The 19,986-nt window shown below is 43.9% G+C and overlaps 2 protein-coding genes across 4 annotated transcripts in view; one reads left to right on the forward strand and one right to left on the reverse strand.

The window, feature by feature from the left end:
* Positions 1 to 19,986, forward strand: part of ralgps2 (Ral GEF with PH domain and SH3 binding motif 2) — an 82,886-nt gene that overhangs the window by 50,171 nt on the left and 12,729 nt on the right. The gene's annotated exons all lie outside the window — the stretch shown is intronic.
* angptl1a (angiopoietin-like 1a) lies at positions 1,151 to 19,307 on the reverse strand. The gene is made up of 6 exons (XM_030050128.1): positions 18,995 to 19,307; positions 9,471 to 9,744; positions 8,691 to 9,314; positions 3,981 to 4,174; positions 2,609 to 2,879; positions 1,151 to 2,445 (listed from the first exon to the last, which is right to left on the reverse strand). Exons 2-6 carry the CDS (start codon positions 9,658 to 9,660, stop codon positions 2,258 to 2,260), a joined length of 1,467 nt encoding a protein of 488 aa, XP_029905988.1. The 5' UTR covers positions 9,661 to 9,744; positions 18,995 to 19,307; the 3' UTR covers positions 1,151 to 2,257.

Below are 19,986 nucleotides of genomic sequence, written 5' to 3' on the forward strand. Positions count from 1 at the left end.
CAGCACTGTGGAGGATCCAGTAATGGAAAGCACCGTGGGCAAAGTGTCAGATCAGAGAAGCCAGCCAATTGATGCGCTTCATTTTCTTTTAAGGTTTAATTTCCCAGTTGGTTTCCATGAGCTATAGGCTTGTGTGTCAGGAGCCGGTACAGCAACGCAAGGCCAAGGCTGGCTGGTGTCTCTCTTGACTGCATAGATACAGTGTATTTTAGATGGTTGATGTCAAGACTAGCTGCCAGCTAGTTGGCTTGGTTCCCACATTGTTAGCATGCGTTCATGTGTATGTGAGTTTAAATGTGTACGCTATACTTGTACATGAGTGTCTCCTCCCTGCAGGGGTGAGCCTCAGACTGCTCGTCTCTGTTCTGACTTACTGCTCCTCAGAGGGAACGGTTCAGAGGGGAACCATAATTTCAGCACATATATTATAAGGAAAGAAAAACTCAAACATTTTATAAGGAAAGAATGCTTCCCTCTTTCCATTTCTTCTCCATGTCTTTTTTTTTTTTTTATCCCTGTTGTGTCTCCTGTTGCTTCATTTTGCCTAAATTATTTTATGTCCCACTGTTATCTAATCTCATTTGTAACTTGATATACTTCTGTCTGTATCTGTATGATAGTCTCTTATCCTTACATATTTTTCTTGAAACTCTCTTCCTTTACCTCTCTTTCAGTACAACAAAAATATGATTTTCATTCTTTTTCTGTCTGTTCACATTCTTTAATTATTAGGTCCCCTTGGCAATCCAGGGAGCCTGTGTCGGTCCAGCATTTAGCACAGCAGTAGACCTATATCATCCGTATATCCCTTCATCCTTCCACCTCTTTATGCCCGAGAGGGGCAGATATAAATCATCCCTTCCCCAACCATCTTCTAATCCCTTGACAGCTCACATTGCACTTTAATCACAAGGCTAATGTCAAATCCTGCTGTTGTACATCGTAAATTCTATCTGGAGTAGATTTGCAAAATATCCACTGCTGAGACCAGAGAGATATTTGAAGGAGTTTCATTTCAAAACACTATGTAGTCATCTTGGAAAAAATGATACAAAACATCCATTACTTGATATTTACCGAAGTACATATAAAGTAATGGTCTTAGATGCATAAAATAAGGGATCAGCTGTGAATGAATGCTTAACAATGGATACCTTATTTTGCAATGAAACATTTGATTTGGAAACTGAATTGGAAATGTGAAAAATGAGAGATTTCAGTCTTTACAAAAGTATTTAATTAGACTTGTAAGGAAACTGTATGGCAATGCACATCTCAGACACTCCATCCTCCTGTCAAGTAGACATGCGTCCACTCTTGTTTATTGTTTGATTGCATGTTTTGTTTGTTTGTGTTTGGAACACCTAAATAGGATTTTTGTAAATGAACAGGGCTAAATAAAATATGGCCATGAGTATATGTAATATAAATACATTGATAAATAACAGAGGATAGGACAACAAGGGAACATTTGGCCTGAGTAGAATCATACCTCTTAAATTAACTTTCACAAATAAAGCCAAATATATTTACATACTAAAGCTAGCTCAGCCTTACACACATGGGACAAGCAAAATTTTTGCATGAGTTCATTCTCTCTTTGGGGTCATGGGAAACCCCAAATGACCAGCTAAAACACAGGAACAAGTAGTATGTACAGTACAAGACAGCAAGTGAACAAGACCTGTCTTTAAACCATTTGATTGTCAGATATTCTAACTGGCAACACAGATTTTCACACTAGATAAGATTAGACATCCAATACATCAATGACCCTTTGTCAGGGCATCGCCACTTCCATCGAGTCACCACCGTTAGCTGCTCATGAGAAATCATGTCCATAGTAAATGACCATTTCCTTTTATTACACATTGAGTTTCAACATTAGTGAGTAGAGTAGGACACTTGAGAATAATACTGAATGGTTCCCAGGGAATTAGATGGGCTATTATCGTCCAACCTGAGAGGTTGAGGAGAGCAAAGAGTGAGGAAGGGCAATGGCAGCGATCTTTCATCTCAGCATTAGAGTCAACTAGAGAGCTGGCCGCTGCACAGATGCTGGAGTCATTATTGCTTGGCCATGGACATATGGCACCGTCTCTTCCTCCTCTATCTCTCATCTGGCACAGACAAAGGTTGGCAGGGATTCTTTGGTTCTGCTGCTACATTATTTATTCATGGGTAGGTAAAGATGAGGAGGGGAAACTGAGAGGGAGGAAGGTCACAGGTTATTTGAGTGGAGCCATGGTCCTAGGTTTCAGTCAATCGGTCGGATCATCATGCGAGCTGACTTCAGGGAGTAGAAACCTCCTCCATACTCTGCCCAGAAGATGCCGTCCTGGAATTTGCTGCGGTAGACCCCCCCACTGTACCATACTCCGTTCAGATTGGTTTGGCCACAGGCATTGTACCACCACCCACCCTTATGGAAGTGGGCACAGTTGCCTATAGGACAGAGGAACAAAAAGACACCAGGAAAAAACATAAGTATAACAAACAGACTAAGTTGTGGCTCCAGGCATTTCTGTAACACAAACAAAAGAATCCTAAAAGTGGTTATAATTTCTGATGTCTCCATGTCTGGCTATACACTAACATGTCCCCCTACCAGAGAAGGCATCCTTGTCACGATCCAGCGTGGTGAACTGTTTGCCATTGTGGCTGCTCAAGGAATCCCCAGCATTGCCCTGGTAGGTGCCTAGCCTCAGGCGGTAGCCCTCACTCTCGGACTCCAGGTGGAAGCTGCTGTACTCTGCGTAGACCTTCTTCCCCGTCCAGTCCTCCAGCTCTACCATCAGCTTGTAGTCACCTTGCTTCCCCAGGTTGTAGATGTTGTCGAGGCCAAGCCAGTGTTCATTGTCTATATTTCCAAAGCCTCGCTGTAGGAGGGCAGTACCACAGTATAACATGTTATTCATTTTCACTTGTGGTCTTTTTTAATAGCAAAGCCTGTATATTAAACCCAGTCTGTGTGGTGTAATGCTGGCGATGCATACCAACACAAGTTTGATTAGTTTACAGTGTGAGGTTAGCTAAACGGTGAAGAGACTGAATCTCTGTTTTCTGTGGTCGGGATAGGCGGAGCCACATGCAGAGGACACAAATACAGGCAAAGCAGAGTGAGAACAATAACATTTCTTGAGTGCTGAGTCGAAGTAAGCCTGTTGCCCGCAATCACACAAAATGGATTTAATCTGTTCCCCATTGTAACAATAATGTGTAGAGCTTGTGCTTGTTGCTTTTTAAGTCAGGGTGAATCATTTGGTGGCAAGACTGGGGGAGTGGTGGGATGGAGATTTGACAGGAGCAAATGCAAAGCTCTCAGACACAATTGTATGCCTGATCCCTACAGCATGCAAAGCCTTCAGAGCCTATATTTCTGCACTCTGTTTTCATAGTTTATGACGAGGTAAAACCTTTGTTCCTCACTTTTTACAGAAAGAACAGAGACCAGTCATTTCTGTCAGGCTATGTATCAGTGTCAGCCTTTGCTCTGTGCCCAGCTGGGTTCTTTAGATCCTGGATCACATCTCACTGGCAATGGCTAACACAGGGTGGAAAGGAAGTACGGATCAGTCCTGTAGCAAGCGCGGCAGGGGCTTTTTGTCTTCGTCTGCCCGCGGGGGCTCTCTGATTGCATGTGTTTGAATGTAGATCCCTGTCTGCAGTTCCAGAGCAGTTTTGATATGAGAAGGTCCATGGCTGAGTAAGTGCTTGGTCAATAGCCTAAAAATGAACTGCTGTTGCTGGGCCATTTATGTAAGATATGGAGAGAGCTATGGTTATGGTTCTCTTGTGCTAAAGATATTTTGACTAGTAGAGTGCTGTGAGGTGTGAGTTAGTCATATATTCTTTTGAAAAACTTTTTTTTTTTTTTTAATTTTTATCTTTAGCAAGTTTCTTATCAAACTCTGCTCTAGGCTATGACTTTATTAGTTACCCAGTGCACCTTTTTGAGTGAATGTGTTCCCTGATCTTACCTTGTAATTCTCCCAGTTTCTGAAGAAGTTAACAGAACCATCTCTCCTTCTTTGTAACACGGTCCACCCTCCATTGTCCAAGCCATGTTCACACCAGGCTTGGATCAGCCGATCACTGCCATCTGTCTTAAGCAAGTACATGCCACTGGTAGTGTGGCCTGCCTGTCGTACCTGGTAGCAGTCCCTGAAGGGACCTGAGTAGTGTAAGAAAGGTTGTTGGAAAAGAAGAAGAGAAAGAATGGGTAGAGCGCAGACTGAGTGGTTCAGATTTAAAACTGGGAACTATCATAATATAATCTCTCTATACATTGTGCACCATACAATATATTGTATTGTATCTATAACAGTAATTTTTAATTGTTAATTCTTAATGCTGACTGATTTCTCAGATTGCAATTCATCAACTGGTTTCATTTCATTGAACCAATTTAAAGCTGTTAAAGTATTCCTTGCGGAAAAACACAAAGAAAATAATTGTACATATGAGTAAAAACATATTAACTCCTAGATATGCGGGACTGTAGGCTTTCTAGCATTTCTTTCAGTGACCTTTTCTTTTATTATATTCCAGACCATAAGTTGATGTTAAAATCTCTTTCATAAATTGTAGCAATATTTCCATCTGTAGTTCTGACTTAAAGCATTAAAGCCTTGGCAGTATTTCATTCCTTGTAACCGCACCCACTGCCTGAATGTTTCAGTCCCTTGAACTCTTAGCATGAGTATAAAGAGCAAGCTCTGCACTAATAGCCCTAGCATACTGTGCCTTGAATTGAGCAAGATGTCTTCTCTTTTCCTGCTTATGCAAAAGTCATCATCATCATTCTTAGGGCTGAATGAACAGCAGACAAGAGAAAATGGTAAAAAAAAAAAAAAAATGGGGGAGAAAATGTCTAGTCTCGACCCAATGGATTGAGAGATGTATTCGATTGGGCAGTATGCTTGAGAAATTTCTCCTTTTGCTCTGACCGTTGAAAAGACTGCAGGATTTAACACTTTTAAATTCCTGTTACGTGAATATTCACGTCCATTTTTTTCTGTAAATGATACATTGTAGTATCATTGCACCCAAACCCTGTATATTTCCCTTCTGTGTATGATGTGTATTAAAGCAGTATGAAGACAGGCATTGTTTGGGGTCCTCCAGGGCCTAAAGGTCTAGAGAAGATGGTTTTCTCAGCTGGGAACTCACAGGGGCCCACTGTAATGCTCCCACACAGGTACCTGAAACCTCACTGCTCCCTCCCTTTTCTAATAGTGATGACATATTTTCATCAGACCCGCCCAGAGAGGTGTTTCTCTGCCTTTTCCCCCTTTTGCTCGTTCTATCTTTCACTTTCTGTATGCCTATTTAAGTAGAGCGGTAAGAGATTGAGGTTAAAAATAAATGGAGACGACTAAGCCTTAGTGGTTTAAATAGGGCTCAGCTAGACCAAACTGTGGTCAGGAAGTGTGTATTTACAGTAGGTGAGCCTACATAGGAGGGCCTAATAGTGGTTATTGGTGCTTTGGTTCTGGGTCAGACATTTCACTTGTTTCCATGAATGGTTTGGGTGGATATAGTGGATTTAGGAGGGTATAAAGAGTAGGGAGCTCTAACTATTAATTTATTACTTACCAGGATTAAATTGAAAATGAAAGGTAATTTGCACAGTAAATCCCTTTCTTACTTATCACGATGAACTTTGAGAGTGGGATTGTTACATTCTGTTAGTTTTATTGAGGCAAAATGTAGAGATGTTGCCTGATCTGCACTCTCCTAATACACTGGATAAATGAAGAGTCACACAGCAAAAAGGATCCATTCCTGTCTTTCTGTTATTGTTCTTGGTTATAAAAGATGCGGGGGTGTCCAGATTTAAGGCCAAAACACACAGCCACTGCAGCACCACAGTGCATCACATGACATGCATCATTTGACACCCCTAGTACTAATAGGATGCTCCTGCAACTACACATCTTCCAGAAGGGGAAGGACAAAAAAAATGTTTTAGTTTTAGGAATGGCAGTGTTGGAAAACAGGACAGTTGCATGAACTGACACCTGCTTCACTGCGTGCCTAGCTGCCATCAACGTTGGGGCTTACATAGAAAAGATTTTGGGCAGCTATCTTTACAACATATCATTTGGAGGCTGTGTGTTTTGGCCTTTAGAGTGTTTGCAGCTTTGTTTTTTACAGCCTTGCATTCTTTATGGTTTGGAAGTTTAGAGGCTAGTCATGCACTGAAGCCAATGCCAAGGATGGCCAGGCACAGATGGAATTGCAGAGCAGGGAAGGGAGAGAGAAAGCTGTGCAGGTAAGGTAAGATCAGGAGAACAACTGGGCTTAGGTCTGCAAACTCAAAGTTTGGTGCATTAGGGCCAGTTGCTCTGTATCGTGCTGAAGCAGGAACGCCCCCCTCCCCAGTCCCCCACTGGCCTGCACTCACATTACCCAAAGCCCAACCACGCTCAAGCGCGATTGCCTACAGCACGTCCATCATCACATTGGAATACGACACACGCATGACCCAACATCATCTTAAATTGACTTTTGTTTATACGCAGTTGCAGCAGCACAATGGACAACGACACAGACAACATAGTTGATTATTGATTGCACGACGCAGCGATGCGCAGTTAATCGCGCTGCATGCATAAAATGATTTTGCAGAGGCAGGAGGAAACGTAGGAGGGACGGTCGCATGATTCACATCATATCCACGTGCGCACGCGTGTGCGACCATGCATGTGCGCGTGCATGTGCGCCCGTACCGTGCTGAAGCACACCCCCTCCAACCGTGCCAGAGCGGGGGAAGTGTACTGTATTCAAGCACGGTACGGAGCAATCACACTAGTCAAATAATCTGGATTTTGGGGTCAAACGTGCTTGGGCACAGCACAAACAGGGTAATGTGAGTAGCCCCTAAGAGGCTGAAGATGTTGAAAATTGCCTCTACAGCAGGCCTATTAAATTCAAGATTCTTGGAGTTATAATGAGCTGCTGTCAATAAGTAACATAGATCTAAAATTACAACCCAATGAGGACTAGGAGAGGTAGAGAGAGAAATATTATATACAGCAAAAAAAATAAAGAGTACACTCAGTCCGTTTTTCCTCTACAAGTGGAGCTCTAGTCATTTTTACCTCCCCCAACTACTCCTCCGCCTCTTTTTCCTCCATCTCTTTGTGTCCCCTCAGGTCTTTTTTTTTTTTTTTTTTTTTTGATGGAGGCTTTTTAAGTGTGGCCCCTTTGCTTCTCAACTTGTTCAGCTTGCAGTAAGCCTGGTATTATGAGTGCAGGAAGTGGGCTGTGTAGCCTGAAGGAGCTGCAAGCTCTGTGGTCTGAGAAGAGCAGTGTTTCAACTATATTCCACTCTAGAGGGTCCTTTCACTGGGCAGTGGGCCAGGAGTTAGACCCTGGACTACCTCTTGACAAGAAAGGAGAGAGACTTTTAACTTAATTCATTGTATTTCACATTAAACTGCCTTTGTATGCCTTTGTAGTGACTCTTGTTAAAACATTGGACAAATGTTACACTGCTATATACATCCCTTTTCTTGTTTTGTAATTGTATCAAAATCTCAAGTATGTTATGATGATGAAGTTATGATTATAACATACTCTAAAAGTTATCACTTATGTTATTGTAGACAGTAAGATGATGTCAACTCCTCAGATTATGATTTACCCTATTCCAGTATTACATTTAAATGTTTGCTGTTTTTTCCTCTAATGGCAAGTAGAAAGACAGTAATGAAGCTTGAACCAGAGATTTCACTGTCTGATTTAATCAGATACTGTTAAAGTATCCTTCATCTAATTGCTTATTGTGAGTCTCAACTAGCACATTGAAACACAGGCATATGCATGCCGCCACTTCTCCAGTAATTGACAGACTGCCCAGTCGAAATTGAAAGAGGGCCTCCTTTATTCTCTTCTTCTGTGAGGGATGTTATGAATGATTTCATCTGCTCAGCCATCTGGTTGTATATCCCCTGTCAGTATTCCTTGCCATGGTCCAATTGCCAGTCATAATATAACAGTCCTGCCCAAATTTTCAAGACTTAGTTCCAAGTGGCATTATAACCTTGCAAATTGGTTTCATACTGGAAGTTATCTAGCTCAGATGTCAAAATTAGTTGTTTTTCTGGGATCTTTGTCAGGGGAGCGTTACCCAGCTTAGATGAGCTTATCACTGATTTGTTTTTGTCTGGGTGTAATCCTCAGTTGGCCTGGGTTGATCTACATTCTGTTAAATGCACATAAGGCCAGTACATACACACACACACACACACACACACACAAATTCACATAACTGGACCTACCATCCAGGTTCTATTTTATAAACCTAACTTAAGCCCAACAATATGCATACTCCTGTCCTCAGAAGTCTTTTATTGCCACCCACACTCTGAAAGAGGCACAACACAGTGTCCACATCCCCCTCAAATGAGTACATACACTCAGTGAGGTGTAGCCAGTACAGCTGGTCAGGAGAGAAGCATCAGAATTAAGTTATTTCATTGCCCCTCTAGCATTCCATGGGTGAGCCAACTGGGCCACAGCCATAGCAGGCACTGCGAGAGAAATCGAATTTTCCATACCCATGATTCACCAATTATTGCCTTGCTCTCACCCTCCAAACAATTAACAAGGGACCATTAATATTCATCATTCTACAGTGTTTGTGTAGTTAGTTCCTCTGTTTCTCTGCTATTCATACATACCATCTGAGGTGAGTGTTCCCTGTGGTGGCGGTGGTGGGTTGAGTCCAAATGGGCTTGCAGTAGGGGAGTCCATGCGCGACCCCCGAGGGAAGGCCCGGTTTGTGTGGTCCCTCTGTATCTCATTGGTGAAGCGATTGTTAACTGGTATGTTTTGTGGCACCACTTGTACTAGTGGGGGCACCACAGGCACCTCACCGCGCCCCAGGGTCCTAAGGCACTGCTCCTCCAGGGCAGTGATGAGAATGGACTGGTTGTTGACCACTCCGGCCATGACAGCAAAACGAGCCTCCAGCTCCTTGTACCTAGAGGCCACTCGCAGCATCTCGGAGGTCACATTGAGGACACGGTTCTCCAACTGGGCCAGCTCCAGGGAGTTGTCCCTTTTCCTGATGATCTCGTGCAGCAGCTGCATGTAGAGCTGGGTCACCCTGGAGTTCATGTTCCTGCTCTCCTTCCTTAGTAGCTTCATCTCATTCACCAAGTTACCATCTACATCCACTACCAGCTGCAGCGTCTCAATTTCACGTCGCTGCTTGTTGAGCACCTCCCGCACGTCTGCAATGTCCATGCGAGTCACCCTGTCCTTGTCGGGCTGAGGGCCCGTGGCACTGGCACAAATTGGACCTGATAAGAGAAATTAATTATTTAGAAAATGAATCCTGAAAGGCACAGTCTGTTTGGTCTTTGGGAAAACCAGTTAATATAAGAATTTAAATCCAGGAGTGATGAAGACAACCATACAAGTTGGAAATGAAGGTGTATTACAAAAAAAGTTGTCACCTGTGATCCTCTGCTCAGGTACCAGGAAAGTATATGAACACTTTTTTACATCAGGATCCTGGGGAGCTCTCTTTGTCCTGTGGAGAGAATACTCTTTGGTCCTCTGGGCTTCCCTGGAGCGCCTGCAGTAGCTTTGCTCCCAGAGAGACAGGCAGAGCAGGGCACACAGGCTCCATGTTAGCCCCTGCATCACTGCTGGCTGGCTAGCTGGTTGTCTGGACTGATGGGTGGATGGATGGCTGCTGGCGTCTCCTCCAAGTTCCTCCAGACCTCCCTGCAAGCAAACAAACCCCTGCAGTTAGTACTAAGAAATAACTGCTTGTTTGTTTCCAAATGGAAACAAAGGGAACAGAAACAGGGAGAGGTGCCAGAATAGTTGATAACATATGTTATCCCAGAGCAGAGGAAATTGTTTAACATAGTCTGCCATAAGATTTTGATATAAAAGGATTTCTGACACTTCTTCAAATAGACACAGACAACGACTGATCGTTCAGAATGCATTTGCCTGGTGTGTAGAGGCTGTCAGTCCACTGTTTCACATAGTGGTGTGTGCGTGGAACAGAGTCAAAGAAAAAAAAAACATATTTTCTGTCCCGCCAGCATGGTGAGATCTGCTTTCTGAGGTCTTCTCAGTTAATTGCACAACTGACACCCCATTGGTCTGAGGTCCTCTGGGCTTCTTCCCATAACAGCTGTCATCCATGGCTGCCGGCCGTCCTTTATCCTTGGTACGTGACCTTTCTCTAACTTAATCCATCTCTACTGTCCCTTGTCGTAATACTGCAAGAGGGTTGTTATGTTTTATTTAACGACGTCCCTTCCCTACTCCATGATCTGACCTCACTAACCTGTACGTCAGTGTTGCCAAGCAGCACGAATTCCCTGTCAATCCAAAACCCCACCCCTAATGCCTGTGGAGCTTCCTGTGGGACAGGTTCAGTAAGCACACAGCCCACTGCACCGCATGGCTCCAGACATTCACATAAACATGGATATTTAGTAGAACATAATATTTGTGTTGTACTTTTGAAAACTTTTACAAATACACAGGGACTGCAGGGATGGTGGACGAAGACATAAAAGCATAAGAGCAGAATATGTCATTTTACTTTGTGAGGAGTTTGTTCCAGCTCTGTCTACTCAAGGGATCAACCCCGGTGCTCCCTTGCCCTCTGCCTGATCCCTGCTGATTCCAGACCTGCTTCTCATCAACACACATGCGCGTGCACACACACACACACACACACACACACACACACACACACACATACATACACACACATTCCATTTAACACCTTGGCCAGCCCTGTGCAAGGCCAAGTCTGTGTCTAGTTCTCTTAATCCTCTCCATCACTGCACACACTCAGCTTTTACTCCATGCCACATCATTAAGCCCTTCCTCCACCCTGAAACTCAGGCCCTGTGTGTCTCCCATATGACGCCATTGTGGTTCCTGAGGAATGCTGGCAGTTCTGTCACTTGGAACAATGTAGAAGGGACAGCGTTTCAGCTAGTATTACACATCTGCTATGTGTGTCAGCGTGTACACACTTGCCGGTATTTGTAAGTGTGTGCGTCCATCTGAATGATTGAATAGCTGTGTCCACAGCTACCCAGAGACGCTTAGTTATTTCCACGGCCATATGTATGTGTGTTTTTCCACCAACAGACATCTTTGACAGCGTAACCAGGTACTGTATCCTTGCTGACCTGAGCAGGAGCTGCTAATGACTTTAGCAGTAACATCAACAGCATTTGTGTTCAAGCACTGCTTTTCTACCAGTCTGTGAAACTGTAACTGTCTATTGTAGCAGTGAGTTCCACAGATGTGTCCATATTCGCCATTGTCCTCAAGGGGGGCATGAATAGGACAGTCAGCATCTACAGCTCATCCATCAAGTCTCGCCTCTCTCATTTTCCATCTCTTTCTTGTCATCCCTCTTTCAGCTTTCTCCCCTCATTTTCTTTCCTCTCTGACTCCCCCACCACCACCCACCCCCCTGCGTCTCTGTTTTTGTCCCTCCTTTCCTGTCCTCCTGAGTCTGATTTCCTTTTTGGGGGCTTCTGAGTATGAGGAACCAAGTCTTTTCCATGGAAACACAGCAGATAAAAGACATTCCAGGGTAGTGTGAGAGGTCAGGAGTGTGTTGTGGAGGTAGAAGGGTTTACAGTGTGACCTGAGAGTAGGCAGTGGGGCTCTCTCTCTCTTGCTTCAGCAAACCCAAACGAAGCATCGCTAAAGGCCTTTGAGGTGGGAGGGCTGTGGAGCACTAAACATAACCTGCGCACCTCTGGAAGTCAAACTGTGTGCACATGTGTGTTCATGTTCTACAGCTGGGTGGAAAAAATGAATACGTCCATGAATACACTAGGTTTGGGATTGATATTTTATTTAATGGGGTCATGATATTGATACATTTGACCTTCATTTTACTGAGGAGCAGGTCTAGCCTTTCAGTCACAGAGAGCTCTGTTGCTGATCATTTCACTTTGAGAAATACAGCAGCCTCACACCACATCTGCTCAACAGTAATTGTTGGCACTGTTTTGCCAGCCCCAGCAGATGTCAAGATCAATGTTGGCGCATTTTGGATTCAAAATCAAAAAGAAACAGAATGAGCACAATAAAATAACATCTGTAAGTTTTGTCATTCATTATCAAGATACTACTGTAGCATAACATATTTACACATAAATGGCTAGGCTGCTTGGATGTTTTCCAGCAGCCTGTAATGAAATCTGACAAACTCAGCCTGTTTAATGTTGTGTGCATTTAAATTCAGATTACTGGAGCAGAAACAGTTGTGAATTAATTTCCAGTGTGTGTGTGTTATTATAGGTTAATATGCATGCAGTGCATTACAGCACACAGATGTTTGAATTCTTTAATTTGAATTTGCTTGACCAAGAGAGATGGAAAAATAAAAACAGCTTTTGAATCAATTTGTGTGCCATTCCATATTCCTATGAGATATGCACATAATCCATGCATCCATTTTCCACCCACTTTTTCCTACTGAGGGTCACAGTGGGCTGGAGCCTGTCCCAGCTTGCATTGGATGGGAGGCGTAGAAACACCCTGTACAGATTGCTGGGCCATCACAGATGCGCATACTGATGTATAAAAATACTAAAAACGTACGCTCCATAGTTTTTTATCAACTCTGCAAATAACTTTATATAATATAAATACTGGATGATGTGCACACATGTAATCTATGAGTGTGTTTTTACATTTATATTCAGTGTGCATGCACACGTGTTGCTAAGTGTGAGCAGTATTTTGCTGGAGATGTGAGCTGCTGCAGAGAAGTGTGTCATCAGTCCAAATCCAGAAGAGGACTGACCTGTGTGCTGCAGCGACAGGTATTAGAGAGAAAGCAGGAGGGATGGAGATGAGGAGTGACAGGCCGCTGGGCTGAAATAAAGTGCAAAGAGCCAAGATGGATATAACATTTAGTTGTGAAATAAAGATAGAGAGAGAGTAATAGTGGTAGAAAGTGGGTCATGGCCCCTTTTTTGTCCCTGGCCTAGTGTCATGAACATAACTTACCACATGAGACAGAGCCTCTCCCATAGATGAAATATTCCTATTCCCCTTTTCACTCTCTGCGGATGTGCACTCTTTCCTGTGCCTCTTTCTTTCCATTTGGTTACTTTCTTCTTTCTACTTTCTATTCCCTTCTCACCTTGCCTCCCTTCTCTTCCTTTTTGAATACTTTTCTTCCTCTTTCCTTCCTTCTCTCCAGCTCTTGTGCTCTACCTTTCATCCTTTTTACATATCTTTTGACGATGCATCTAATTCACCTTGACAGCACAGAGCAAAGATATCAAAGCCATAGACTGCAAACACAAAAACTTAGAGAAATTACAATACCCATCCCCCACCCCCCTTAAAATCAAATAAGAAATGTGCTGTTGGCTCAGCCTCTCTGACAAACAACTCCTGTATCCTGCAACAGATGTGGCAACATCTCCAAGTAGAGCCAGTGGAGAGATTGGTTGGAATAACAGGCTGGCAGCAAGCCTCTCCCGGCCTGACTTACATGATGGAAACAGTATTAGCTTCATAAGTCTTTGTAAGTGCACCTCTGGGTGCTCACCTCACTAATAGTTATTAATTGTCAGAAGACATATGACTGCGGCATTGTAACTCTTTCTCTCCACTCTCCTCTTTTTCATGTACTACTATCATCTGATTAATTTACACACTGAGAGCCTGTTATTGCAGTAGTCTAAGAAAAAGACAGATATTTATTAGTATCCCATTTTGTTTGCCCTTTTAATTGCAAACAGAGCCACTGTCTTCTGTCCAACAGACCAGGTTTAAGGCTCTGCTATTAAAGATGCACAGCCAAGCCTTCTTACAGCACACAGCTCCTTGGCTTGGAGAACTGACCATTTTCTGAAGCTTTGAGTGATTTCTCTAAAGTGCCAGACTGGCAGCACTCTAGAGTGCTTCAGTAACTACTGTAGCACACAGAGAGAGAGAGAGAGAGAAAGAGAGAGAGAGAGAGTGATTGTCATTTATCACCTAGGCCTTTGGCTTTGCACACCATGAGTATGAGATCATCTGTGTGCTCCATTTTTGTTTTTTGGCTGTACCTATTTTTGATTTGGTATCTGTTGCCTTCACAAAGGGAGTGCTTTAGTGTGAGCGTGCGCGTGGCTGGGAATTTTTGATTTTCATCTCCCTCTGCTGTTGTATGTGGCTAATATTCTACATTAATGGTCACCAGAGTTGTACCTGACTGGAGGACAGAAATCATTTATTATGTAAGTCGGTGCGCACTGACATATGATAACGAGCAAGAGAGGAAATTACCAGACAGCTCATTAAGGAAATAAGGTGTTTAAGTTACTGTGACATGGTGTAATGAATGTTGATTGTTACCTTAGTTTGTTAGCTGTACGTCAGCCTTGTGCTTTTAGTTAACTATATTTATTCCAAACACACAATTTATTTGGCATTATTAGCCCAGGATTTTCTTTTTTGACAAAGTTCTGCGGCTCTCAGAGCTCTTGGTCGCGGTGCGTCTCACAGCAGTGATTCACCATTTCTGATGTGTCAGTCTCTAGCCTGATGGATTGCAGGGCTACAAGCAGGGGAGGGAGATTTGGATGAAACATATTTATATTTTCATAGCCAATGTATTTCCCAGCCTCTAAAATCCCAGCTTCCAACCTCCCATCTGGCCCTCAGACTTTCCCACAACGAGTCCAAAATTGCCCTGAAACACACAACACATCCATCACTGGTCAGAATAAAGAGGAGAGAGGAGAAAAGGATGAGTGAGGGAGACAAGAGGGGCCGGGAATCGGAGAAGAGAGGTGCAGCCTGCAACAGTAAACAGCAGTGGAGCTTTACATAACAGTGTGGAGCTCAAGCAGCTCTGTTGTTAGTAAACAGCTGGAGAACACAACTTTTCTAGCCTTTCATCTGTAGGTGACATCAGAAGCCACCCTGTTTCTCCCTGGAGCTGGATCACACACTCTCTCAAAAACACGAATCGACTCATTCTCACGTGTTTGCTGAAACATGTTAACAATTAGCGACGCAGCCAAGCGGGCAAACGGAGAACTGACAGACAGGGAAATCTCTAATCAGCTTGCATTGAGGAGTAGAAAGAATGAAAATCTAGGGAAAAAACTCTATGCAAGGGTATCAAGGACATGGGGTGTGTTGTAGCTAGCCAGAAAATTACAAAAGGAAAGGGGAAAAGTAAATATTAAGAGGTAGAATAGACTTTTTCTCTACAGTCATCATGGAAGACAAATACACCATAACTTCATCTGGAGCTGGACCCTTCCGGCAGGATTTGGGAATCAGGGGAAAGTTGTTCCATAATGAGCGGTTTGAATTTGAAGACATGAGCCTGTGGTCGGAATACAACCAATTTAATAGGAAAAAAAAAATCCTGAAGTGGTCCCACCCGCTGCTTCCTAGTTACCGAGCCATCCACCTCCATGATGCATATCAGTGAGGAGGGAGCCCCCAAACCCCTGTGGCCCCCTGGCCCCCATCTGTTTTGCTTCTTCTCTAGTGAAACTCTAAACATGTGGGCTGATGTTCAGGTCATAGGTCTATATGTCGGGGTCTGTGAGTGTGTGGGATTAGGGTGCAGCCCCACCCATCCTCTAGCAAACCCCCTCCCAACCCCCTCTCCACACGCCCGTTGCAATCAATCGCTCTTTGTGGAAAAAGGGGTCCCTCCTCTCTCTCTCTCTCTGTTTGCACACTCATACATGTGCACACTCACACACACAGACTCACACATGAATGCACAAACAGGAGAGCCACACATTGTCGAGCTCCAGGCATCCAGGGGGACAGAGTTCATACAAGGCTTCCTTTCTCTCTCTCTCTCCCTCTTTCTCTCTCTCTGTCATACACACTCAAGATAAGGACTCTCAACTCTCCCAACACCCTCCTCCATCACACTGACACCTCCTCCCCCTCCCATCTTAGAACAAATACACAGCCGACTTGCACACCCATAGACTCATATACACACAGACACACACACAGTATGGTTTCTTGCAGAACAAAACATCCCACTATTTTCCAACATCTTCAGCCAGCTCCCACCCCAGCAGAGTTAAACCGATAAAGTATCACTTTGATGAACCTCGAATGGACCACTTACTGCTGCTTGTGTTTCGTTTAGTTTCGTTAGAGAGTTGGAGGAGCAACTGGGAAGAGAGGAGAGCCAGGGAGAGGGTGGAATAAAAGTGTGTTTGATCATGCATGGTCTTTGTTAGGCTGACTAATGTGTATTTTCTTGTTTTAGGAGATGACCTAGCCAGTCTTGCGCTTTAATGTGTTTTTCTCTCTTTTTCTGATTTTTGAGTCACACCTCGACTAACACCCACCTCTTGCTGCACATGCTTTCTATTAGTTGGACCACACATTCATCCATACTTATGTTGTATGTATGCACACACATACAAGTACACGCACAGTGTCCATAGCTAACGCTCCTCTGTTTCTTTGCCAGAACAGCCTCCGATCTTGTTCCAGCCGGCTCTCTTTGGTCCTCCTTAAGTTGTTTTAATTTGTTGTCACACAATACAAATTTCATTTTAAAGAGATATTATATGGTAGAGTGTAGGTGTGTGTGAGAGTCCCCTGCTGTAGCTGCGGTTAGGTTTAACCGCATGTGGTCAGCGGCGCAAGAGTTGTTTTCGGATACGTTGCTGTGTGTACTTTGGGTTTTCCGTGTGTGTGTCAGTGTCCGTTTTCTGTGTTCGGCTTAGTAGTGATAAGATCAAGAGTTGGCGTGTCCCCAGTGGTCTGGTTTTGTGAAGCGCACGCACACACACACACATGCACGCATGCACCCTCCAGTCATGGCGGTGAGATATGATTGGCGCTGTGCCCGCTGCTCCAGACCATAGTTGGCTGGTGCTGGCTGTGTGAGCTATCAGTCTCCTGCTGGGTTACAACACAGCCCGTGACAGCATGGCTGGAGGAGGGCAGCAGCAAAAGACTTCTGACAGTCTGCTGCCACTAACATACCACCCAGCGGCTACTTACAATATTGGCTTGTCCAGAGAACATTACAAACTTTTATTAAGGAGGACATCAGACACTTTTCACTTGTGATTTATGGTTTGCGGTGAGGGTTAGGTTGATGGTTCGTTTACGTATGGATGGAGAGTAACGACCCATTTAAAGCTTCCTCCCAGGCCCGTCCCCACAGGCACAAATTTCAGGTGAACCCAAGGGCCAAGCGCTGCAGCACCAGCATGGAATGTTCTGGATATTTTTCAAAAAGCCGCTCCTGTCTTCATTCTCCTTTTTAGCTCTCTTGCTTCTTTTCCAGGATGAGTTATTGGGATATTTAAATTATGATTTATCGCTCTATGAAAAAAAAAAAAAGCTCTTGTCTCATGAAGTGTTTTCTTAGCCTTTCACTGTACCCTCATCTTGTCTTTCACCTCAGACTTTGGCTTTTTGAAGACGTGTGTGTGTGTGTGTGTGTGTGTGTGTGTGTGTGTGTGTGTCTGTCTGTCTGTGTCTGTACTCTCTCCCCCACTCCCTTACAGCATGTACAGATGTGGCTTTTTAGCGAATAGAATATTTTCCACAGATCCCACCGACAGACCATGGCGTAAGTGAAAACATTTGAACATAATTGTGAGGGGTGATATGAAAGTGCACCAGAATGATATTATTAGTCTTCAAAGCTTTTGCTGTTATGGCAAGGTTGTGACTGTGGGGCTGAGCGTCTGATGTTGATAGGAGTTCATTTGCTGCAGGAGGATGTGGTGAGAATTGGATTCCGTAGTATCTTCAGTTTCTGTTCGAACAGGAGCCCATGAATGAGACTTCTATCAGCAGTCGCCCACTTAGACAATGGCAACATTTTCTGTGTGCACACATGCATTTCATGTACAAGCTAGTGATTTCCATATGTGACATTTGCTAAGAGACCTGTCACCGCCTTGTTAGGATCGATATTATTGATTTAACCCTGATTCCTTCAGGTTAATTCAGCTCTGTTCCCCCACCGCTGTAGTGGCTAGACTCGCACGGTGCTGTATTAGGAAACCCAAAGCCAAGGAAAACAAACAAGGCTGGCTCCAGATCCAAATCTCTTGATCTGATCAGATCAGTCTCCCACAAGCGTTTTTCTGGAATGCTTTCCTCAGCTCTGTGGGTGCCCTACTTTTCTTTCTTCCTCAGGTTTTTTGTCTCTTTTTCTCTTTCTTTACCTCTGTCTTTCTCTTTCAACCACTCTTCAGAAACACACAGCAAAACTATGGCAACACACCAATTTTGTGTTCACAAAAAAAAAAAAAGATAATTTCTACGCGCTATTTCCTCATTGAAATCCGCATTATGTTGCAGCTGCAGGTCTCAGTATGAATGTAAAATGAAAGTAAAAAGAAAGTGTAGTTAGATAACGTTGCTGCAGAGTGAAATTGGGATGTCTCCCCCTCTCACAGTTAGAACCTACCGAAAGAACATTGAGAATGATGTTTTTGAATTACGTTAATTGTTTTAAGTAATTTTGTTTCTCCATATTGGCCTATTAGATTTGGTTATCCTATAACCTATGTCATTTATATAGTGGCACCAAAAGTGACTTGCGCAGCACCACATGTGTTCTTTTCGTACTTCAGACATCATTCTGGGGACCTACCACACACCTCACACAGTCTCACAGTTGTCACATTACGCACATCTGCACAATGTATACACAAGATACAGTTCTCTCAGCATGCTGTACACAGTATGACCCTGTCCTGAGTCTCCAGAAGAAAGTCAAAGAAGCGTTGCTAAACATTTCTGTCTGCAGCCAGAGCCTCCAGTCACAAAACGTCCTAACCTCTCCAGCCTGTCAGCCAGAGATCTCACAGCTGCTCCAACACACACACACACACACACACACACACACACACACACACACACATGCACACACACACTCACACACATAGTTTGTCTCGCTTACATATATAAACACAAGAAAAAACTTGGGATACAGAACAAACTTGTGCAGCATGCAGCTGCTTACCTTTTTGCTACCAGTGGTGTAAGTATCTCCTGCAGTTATAGTTTCACGTGTGTGTGTTGTGTTGTGTCTTCACTGAGCTGCAGTGATCAGGACTCATCTCTCTCTCTTTATCCCGTCTGCTGCCTCCTCCCTGGGGTGCTCTTTCCCACAGACTCTTTCTGTCCTGGAGCTGAAGATCAGCCTGCTGGTCCTAGAGTCCCAGAGTATTGGGCCTGCTGTCAAGGCCTCCTGCCCAGAGATGTGCTCCTCTGTGTGGGCTCAGCTGGCCAGGGGTTGAGGCAGGGACATGGTTCAAAAGCTAGCCACTTCAACAGACTGAGCTCTGACAACTTACGCCTTGAGTTTTTCACAAAGGATGGGGAGACGAGAAGAGGGAGGGGAGGAGAAGGGGGATGAGGGTGTGGGAGTATGAGATTGCTGTTTTTTTCCCTCTCTTTTCATAGTGGCCCAGCCTACTTCTGATGTCACTCTGATGGAAAAGACAGAAAAAGAGAGAATAACAGAATCTCCTTATTTAGTTTCCCAACAATGGCTTTCGTGGTTCTAATAAAGTAGAAAGAAGAATGAGTTGAGAGGAAACATGACCTGTTTGAGTTCAGGAGTGTTTGTGTTGAGTCTCGAGTGTGGCTACAAGCCGCTTTGACCCTCTATCCTTCATACTTTGATCAAGGCCCCTGTAACAGCCCCCATCCCCCCCTCTTGCTTGCTTTCTCCCTCAGTAATGGCAAGGGCTGATTGTAATGCTGTTCAGGTCTCAGAACAGCTTCCTGCAGAGATTCAGCTGGCTATGTGAGAGGAGAAGAAGAGGAGAGGCAGATAAAACTGATTTGTGATGCTATTGGAGAAAAATCCTAGCTCCAGGTGAAGTTTGAGCTTGCCTAGTCTACTTCCCTTACTTTGCTTTGCCCCCTACCATCACCATCACTTGGCCATTTACCTTTGTGTTATACAAGACAAGGACAAAGCTTTTACCCTTGACCTTTCAGGACCTC

The sequence above is a fragment of the Myripristis murdjan genome, chromosome 4 (assembly GCF_902150065.1).
Source record: "Myripristis murdjan chromosome 4, fMyrMur1.1, whole genome shotgun sequence".
Classification (NCBI taxonomy): Eukaryota; Metazoa; Chordata; class Actinopteri; order Holocentriformes; family Holocentridae; genus Myripristis; species Myripristis murdjan.

Excerpts from the sequence above, each read along its gene's own strand:
- angptl1a (XM_030050128.1), bottom strand. The coding sequence starts at position 9,660 with ATGCAGGGGCTAACATGGAGCCTGTGTGCCCTGCTCTGCCTGTCTCTC. Across the intron at positions 2,880-3,980 it reads GAAACTGGGAGAATTACAAG|CGAGGCTTTGGAAATATAGA; the intron begins GTAAGATCAGGG and ends GCCCTCCTACAG. Across the intron at positions 2,446-2,608 it reads TGACAAGGATGCCTTCTCTG|GCAACTGTGCCCACTTCCAT; the intron begins GTAGGGGGACAT and ends TCTGTCCTATAG.